Here is an 8,072-nt window from a genome sequence, read left to right as displayed (position 1 = left end):
AGGAAACTGGGCTGTTGTGGTTCAACTATCTGGGTCATCATCATCAGCTCCTAGGAAAGGATGGTAGAAAGCCCAAGGGCTACAGTGAGACTAACAAGGATGGGAAGAGGAGAACCATCTGACCTGGAGCTGTCGCATCTGCTGGAGCTGAATCCTGAGTTCAGCCACGCTTCGCCTCATGTCGAGCAGGCTCATGTGCACAGCTGAGGAACCTGCAGGCAGGGGGTGGCTGGGTGGCACTGTAGACTCAAGGGTGGTGAGCATCTTCCCACCAGAAACATGGAGCGTTCCTATGAGAAGAACATACCAATGTCACAAAGGAAATTGTAAGCTCTACATCTCATCCCAATACAGAACACTAGTAATTCTAAAAAAATTTCCTGTGGTATAAAGAGATTTTGAAATTAAAAAAAAAAAAATTATGCTGGTTTTCCAAATGGCAGATTTTTTAAATGGCAATTTAAATGGCAAAATTAAAAACTTGGGGTTAATTAAAATGACACAACATTCATGCAATGTTCTACTCTATGCAGTCTCTAAAAATTACATTCTAGAAGTTGGATGCCATAGGAGGTTAGGTCACAGAAGAGTGTTGTACAGCATGATAAGGACCTGTGATAAGGACCTGTCTTCATCTACAGATATATCTTGTGTGGACATACAGGTTTGCACAGACAAAACCTTAGAAACACAGATAGCAAAGCGTTAATAGTACCTGGCTGGTAGTATGCCCTGTGAGTTTTAGACTTCTGCATTGTCATTGTTATTATGTGCCTTTGAGTCAGACCTGACTCATAGCAACCCCTCCTTGGGTTTCCGAGGCAGTATCACTACAGAAGTAGATTGCCCGATCTTCTTTCCGAGGAGTGGCTGGTGGGTTTGAACTGCCAGCCTTCTGGTTAGCAGTCAAGTGCCTTAGGCACTATGCCACCAGAGCTCCTTATTTTATAATAGGAATTTTTTTTTTTTTAAAGTTCTAGGACCTAACACAGTGCTTATATGACTATTTCTTACAAGATAGGTTCATCTTAGAAACATGTACCTTAGTTCTGGGCAGGATTTGGTCAATCACTCTGAGCAAACTAGTAAGAACCAAGTATTCTCCTGAATCCCTTCAGATTTCCACAGCCAGAAGAAGTAGGACCTCCTTTACTAAGAAAATAAATCATGATGCTAAAATTCTGCATGACAAGAATCACAAAAGGCAGCAGAAAGAACATCTTCCAAAGTCCAAAATAAAGAGTCATGTATTTCATAATTCCATGTAGGAGGACTCTGATTTCACCAAGCTCATTTTATAAATGACTCTAAAGAATTCCAAGTACAACTTATAGGTCCAAAAAGGCTGAATGGATGAGGATACACTGTGCCTCCCAATCACAGGGAAGGGCTAATTCCTCCCTGTTGTTGTTTGCTGTCTAATCAGTTCTCACACTGACCCTGTATGGGGGTTGGACTGCCCCACAAGGTTTTCTAGGCTGTAATCTGTTCTGGAGGAGATCACCAGGTCTCTCTCCTGCATAGTTTCTGGGTGGGTTCAAATTACCCAACGTTTTGGTTAGCAGCTGAGTGTGTAACTGATGCTCCACCAGGGAACTGTTTCTTCTTTCTCCTACCAAATATGCTCCTAAGTAATATAACAAAGCCAATTATATCTTCATATGAATCTTGCTAAATGCCAATCTGACATGAATTTAATACAGGCAGTCCCCAGGTTACAACATCCAACCTATACACAACCAGTAGTTACAAACCAGCCCCTGTAAAGCTTATTGTAAAAATCTGAGGTACATAGAATGGTTTCTAATAACAAATGGGCCCTATGTTGTGACATGCATCTAAACATTACTACGTTAAAAAGATGTTTTAGTGTATCTAATTTTCTTATGCCTCAAAAAGTACACAATATACTATAACAAATATTTGACTTATTGACGTTAGATACGAGCCACACATAACTGTTCCAACTTCCATGCAGATTTGACTGAAAGACAGACTTAACAGAGCATTGTGTTGTGAGTGGACAAAACATGGATTGGGGGATTGGCAAGGCTGGCTGTGACTCTTACTAGCTGTGTGGCTTTAGATAAGTAACTTAACCTCTCTACACTTCAGTTTCCTTCCATATAAAGTATGGATAATAACATCTTCCTTAAAGGGTTATGTGCATTCAATGACATAATGTACAGCATAAAACACATGACATGCATTTGAAATAGGAGATTCCTCCCCTCTTATCTCCACAGTCAACTAAACATTCCTAAAGTAAGCAGGGAGTCTGGGTTTGCCTTTATCACTCACTCTATGCCAAATGAGTTCCTTGACTTCTATATGATTCCATTTACCAGGAATATTACTTCTTGTTTTGAACATTCTTCTAAATTCTGGAAGAATTAGGATGTTTTGAGTACTGTACATGGCTGCTATGGCAACTAAACCCTGTGGAAAGCACCTAGTACTGATACACTATAGTGAGAAAGACCAGACTCAGCAGAGACTGGGGAAGCATGTGCATGTACACATTGCTGGTGGCATCGCAAACTGGCTCAACCTTTCTGAAGAGATACCTGGTGGCGTCGTGTGAGCATTATTAAACTGTTCATGCTTTTTGATTTATTGATTACACTTTGGGAAATATGTTCCAAGAAAAGTAGACTTTCTCCATCTCCACTGCTCTGAGAGAGGCATTTACAAAATTTTTCAAAACAAAGAAATGAATATAACCCATATATTTTCATAGGGACTGGGTTTCCTTTTACTCAGAAGAATGAAATAAAAGAATAGGCATGTGGACTGTGTTGATGTGTCATGGGTATGGATGTGGATTCAGTTTTCTCATCTGGAACATGGGAATAATTATAATTATCCCTTGAGGCTAACATCGGGAGTTAGTGAGTTAATAGATGGAAAACACTTGGAACCAGTGCCTGGTACATAGTTAGCACTCATGGAATATTTCCTAGAGCTCCCCTATGGCAAGTATTGTTGTTATGTGCCATTGAGTCGGATCCGACTCATAGCGACCCCTCCTTGGATTTCTGAGGTGGTATCACTGTGGAAGTAGATTGCCCAACCTTCGTTCCGAGGGGTGGCTGGTGGGTTTGAACGGCATAAAAGTAGAACACAAAACAGCACAGATATACAGATTAGAATGATGTTATCAGATACTAATTATTTCTAGAATGGAATCCAGTGGGAGGGAAGGTTTTTAGTGTTTAGTAGGCCCCTGTTAAATTCATAAGAAAATATATTCATGAAGACATATCATCAAAATAAACTGGCAACTACTCTGAAGACAAGTTTAGCAATTTCCACAAGATAAAAATAAATCTGACTGATTTCTGAGTAGAACAATGAATCACGTCAGCATCTGGAATGATGGAAGAGGCAGCTAACCCAGCGGAGAACTATGACCAACAAAAGTCTAAACTTACATCTAAAATTCTGTCCTTTTCACCAGGCTGTGCAAAACTAGTATATGTGGCTTCCCCAAATTATGGGTTTCACCCAACTTGCCATATGTTTCCTGTGTAATTTTTTGTAGTTGAACATGTCCCTGCTAACAATTTCTATTTCTAACACAAGGGGTGGGAAGACTTCTTGAGAAAGGGCTGCCATGAGCTTGCAGGATACAACATTCATCAAATATACCAGGATACTAGTAAACTCCACCAGAAATGTAATTGGGTTCTCTTTCTCAAAAAGCTGGCATTTAACAAGGGGGCCCTCACATCCCTGGGTCACTCACATCACATCCCTTCTCATCCATTCCCACATACAACTAGGCTACAGTCCTTCCCCGGAGTACAACCTTCCTGGGGCTTCACACAGCACTTAGAAAAATATCTAAATTCGTGACTGCAGCCTTTGCACATGCTCCTTTTCCTTTTCCCCTTCACTTACCTAAGTCCTGCTAACCCATCAAGTCTCAGTTTGTAACACTTATTCAAAGCAGTGACCTTGATTTAGACTAGACTTGTTGGTTAACTTTCATTCTGTACTTCCTAACACTCAACACACATAAAATTCCTTGTCATGGATTGAATTGTGTCTCCCTTAAAATGTGTGTTTAATTACTAGCCCTTGTACCCATTGGTGCGATCCTTTTTGGAGGTAGGTTTTTTTCCTTCTATTATGTTAAAGAGGTTGTGTGTCAACTTGGCTGAACCTGGTTGAGTGGCTGGGCAGCTGGATGAAGTTATTGTCCCTGGTGGAATCTACTGGAGCAGCTAAGTACCTGCTTTAGGGATGTGGGCTGCTTCCAGTATGTAAGAAGCACTCCCAGTATTTAAGAAGCAGCTCTGAGGATGGTCTCCAGCTTTTTGGCACCCTTGAACCCTGCATGTAGCTGTGTCATTTTTCAGCAGCCTGCCATACTCTGCCAATCTTGGGACTTTCAATGGACTTGAATCAATGGCCTGCCATGTGTTTTGGTAAAATTGGGACTGTGCCTTTTTACTTGTTAACCTTGGGCTTATCAGCCTCAGCAGCCAGCAGCTGCCTGAGTGAAGAAAAGCCTCAGCTTCCGTGGGCCAGGAGCAGGAGGCAGAGCTGAAGCCCAAGATTGAGGGGCTTTCACTCAGCTCCTAGAGCCTGGCACTTTGAACTTGGACTTCCATCCTCCAAAACTGTAAGAGAATGAACTCCTGTTTGTTCAAGCCAATCCCATTTGTGGTGTATTCCTGTCTGAGTAGCACTATGTAACCAAAAGAGAGTATAATATGGATCCTAAATCTAATCACTTCTGAGTCATAAAAAGGGCAGAACAAAAACAGACACAGACATACTCACCCTCACCCCACCCCCTACACAGGGACATGCCATCTGAAGACAGACGCAAAAGGAAGATGTATCTATAAGACTGGAACTCCAAGGATTGCTGGAAGCAACTAAAAATTGATATACACAAAGAAGGAATTTCTCCTACAGCCATGCCCTGAACTCAGATTTCTAGACTCCTTTAACTGTGAGAAATACATTTCTGTTCTTTAAAGCCACCCACTTGTGTGTTATGGCAGCACTAGTAACTAAGACATCCCAATCTATCTTCCTACAAGATTCTAAGTCCTATGCAAACAGCACTAGTCTGAACAATGCCACTGTATTCACTATCCTTGCCCAGTGCTGGACACATAAATATTTGTTGGATGTATGGCCACATAAATGGATAAATGAATGAGTAAGTGGTTGAGTGAATGGAGTGTGAAGTGAGAATATAAGGTTGAGCCCCACCCCCCCCAACTAATGACTAATCTAGAATTTCAGCTTGAGCAGGGAGCTCTCCTAGTGTCTCTGAAGTCACATAAAAAAGGTGAATTAAGAAAAAGTCAAATCCTTCTGAAATAAGCTAGGACAGCTTGCTCATTTCAGATATATCATCAGGAAAGACAAGTCACTAGAAAAGGACATCATGCATGGTAGAGGGTCAGCAAAAATGCAGGAAATCTTTGCTATAAGATGTGTTGACTTGATAGCCACAGCAATGGAGTCAAACATGTTTCAATGAACATAAAAATGGCTCAGGACCGGGCAACATTTCCATCTGTTCCACATGGAGTCTCTGAGTTATAGCCAACACAATGGCAACTATCAACAACAAATAAAAGGCAGCCTGCAGGCCTCTTGGAGTTTCAAAGAACACTTACCTACGTTATCCATGTGGTTCTTATTGGCTGTGCTTTTCATCATTTTCTCACTGAATAAAAGAAAAGAAAAAGATAGTCAGCTATAGAATTTCCAAAATGCCCTTTTGTGGTCCCTTATATCCACTAGTCCAAGCAATTAGCAGAAGCTAGTGATGGTACAAAGCAATGAAGGTACTTTGACATCAGCACCACTAATGGCTGGGATGGAAAAGGCTTCCCAGGTGTGCACTTGACTCCACAGGTGGGATGCAGCTGATAGCAATCATGAGTGTCAGAGGATGGGTGTGGAGACATGTGGATGGTGGGTGCAGGCACTAGCAGTGCAGCATCCATGAGAGCCACATGCACTGGGAAGCCCATTTACCCTTCTTGGGCTGAAGTGTTACCTTTGACCAAGAATTACTGGAAAAAAACAAACAAACCCATGATTCATAGAGATGTGAATATTTTCAGCCTTGAAATGATTAAAAGAAAACTGATTTGAATGAATGAATTCTTTTAATGATTAAAGAGAAACAGATTTAATTATGATTTCATTGGTTTGCTTTTTTTTTTTTTTTTACCTAGATGCATCTTTGCTATTACTTGTAATTGGCCCTTTAAAAAGCGCAGACTGAACAAGACCAGTTAAACTGGCAATCTGTTTCTCCATGGCTTGCATCCTCTCTCTGTAAAACAAGAGAATCATTTGTTAAAGCTATATTGACTTTCAGACTGGTTTTTCTAGCTGAATGATCACCTGAGGGTTATAAAAGGTACCACCTAAGAGGCTGCCAAAGTCCACCACAGCCTGGTTCCTGGACCATAATGAGCTTGCAAACCCCTGGCTGAGATTAAGAGTTGATTATCAGAGTTCAGTATTATTAACATAGTGATCTCACTGAGAAGGCACTGCATAGACCAAAAGGCCTCCTGGAAGCCAGAAATTATCTCTCTCAGAAATAATTCTGTTTGCGTGTCATATGTTTTTGTGCCTCTCAGTCTTGCTTTCATAGTTTAACCACCAGTTGCCATGGAGTCATTTCCAACTCATGATGACTACATGTGTGTCAGCATAGAAGTGTGCTCCATAGGGTTTTTAATGGCTTATTTTTCAGAATTACATTGCCATGCCTTTCTTCTGAAGGGCCTCTCAGTAGATTTGAACCTCCATCCCAGGGCTTTGAATCAGTTTAAAGCAGTTCATTCATGACTGATGGAAACAAAGGCAACATATGCATTGCCTAGCAACCACATCTCTTCCATGTTTGATTTTGACCTGGGTAGAAAACACGCAGGGGTGCCCTACTCAAAGATGGTGGCCAATTGACACACATTCAAAGCAGCATCGTCAGTCACCACCTTTGAGTGGGCACTGTTCCTTGTTTCCTGAGTCAAAATCTGACACATATGAGATATGGTGGCAATGCAATGCATGTGCTGCCCTTACTTCTGCTGGCCATAACTGCGTCTTTTCGAACCGGTTTGAAGCCCTTGCCCCAACCTTTCAGTTAGCAGCTGAGTATGTTAAGTATTTGTGCCACTCAGAAACTCCTTTTGGATGTGTACAAAAGAGCCAGCCCCTGCAGTCCAGCACTGTCCTAAACCAGCAGCTGCTCACTTCTAAACTGCACTCCTCTGTGGGGAGGTGGCTGGTTGATTTTAGTGTGAATGATCAAGATGTTTGTCATTTGTGTACTAAAACTTGTTTTATAGCCCAAAGGCAATACAAACTAATGTCTCTTATTAAGGTCATGGCAAATATGATAGAAATTAATGTAGGACTTGGAGACAGAGGATGCTCAAATCTCACATCCTAGATATCAATTTGAAGGCTTCCACAGCATTAAGCTGGAGAACAAATGTCCCTAAACTATTTAGTGACCTCAAGACATGAATGTAAACTGCTTCCAATTATTTACTATGTGAGACACTTCATCTCATCTACTGAATTTCACCATTAGAAGCTTCTGACTTCACAATTCCATGCATTTTTTGAAAAGTCTAAAATGGATGGTTTCACCATAATGATGGATTTCTTGGAGGTAAGTCATGTGGAGTTAATGGTGGTAAACTGAGTCCAGCAGAGGGGCACTGTGCATGCTCACCTTGGGAGAATTCAGTTACACATACTTGGCAGTGAAAAATGATAAGATAGCGTGGTATGTGCTATGATATAGATGAACCTTGAAACGTTATCCTGAGTGAATTAAGTCAGACAGAACAAGACAAATACTGTATGATCCTATTTACATACAGTATCTAGAACAGGCAAATGGATAGAGACAAAAAATATATTAGTGGTTACAAGGGGTTGGAGAGGACTGGGGAGCTATATGGCGTAAGGAGCTTCTGTTTGGGGTGATGAAAAATTTTGAAGATAGGCCATGGTGAGGGTTGCTCAACATGGCAAATATAATTATTACTAAATTGTACACTTAAAAATGG

General features: G+C 41.1%; 1 protein-coding gene across 1 annotated transcript in view; it reads right to left on the bottom strand.

The window, feature by feature from the left end:
- Positions 1-8,072, bottom strand: part of KIAA1217 (KIAA1217 ortholog) — a 476,753-nt gene that overhangs the window by 54,794 nt on the left and 413,887 nt on the right. The window contains exons 7-8 of the mRNA XM_042780340.1: positions 5,646-5,695; positions 124-290 (exon numbers count right to left, since the gene is read on the bottom strand). Of these exons, the coding sequence (XP_042636274.1) occupies positions 124-290; positions 5,646-5,695 (217 nt within the window). The remainder of the gene's footprint in view (positions 1-123; positions 291-5,645; positions 5,696-8,072) is intronic.

This window comes from Orycteropus afer, unplaced genomic scaffold (genome assembly GCF_000298275.1).
Source record: "Orycteropus afer afer isolate SDZICR_OR568_19922 unplaced genomic scaffold, OryAfe1.0 scaffold00035, whole genome shotgun sequence".
Lineage (NCBI taxonomy): Eukaryota > Metazoa > Chordata > Mammalia > Tubulidentata > Orycteropodidae > Orycteropus > Orycteropus afer.
The sequence above is the reverse complement of the archived record's forward strand: the minus strand, read 5'-3'. Positions and strand labels throughout refer to the sequence as shown.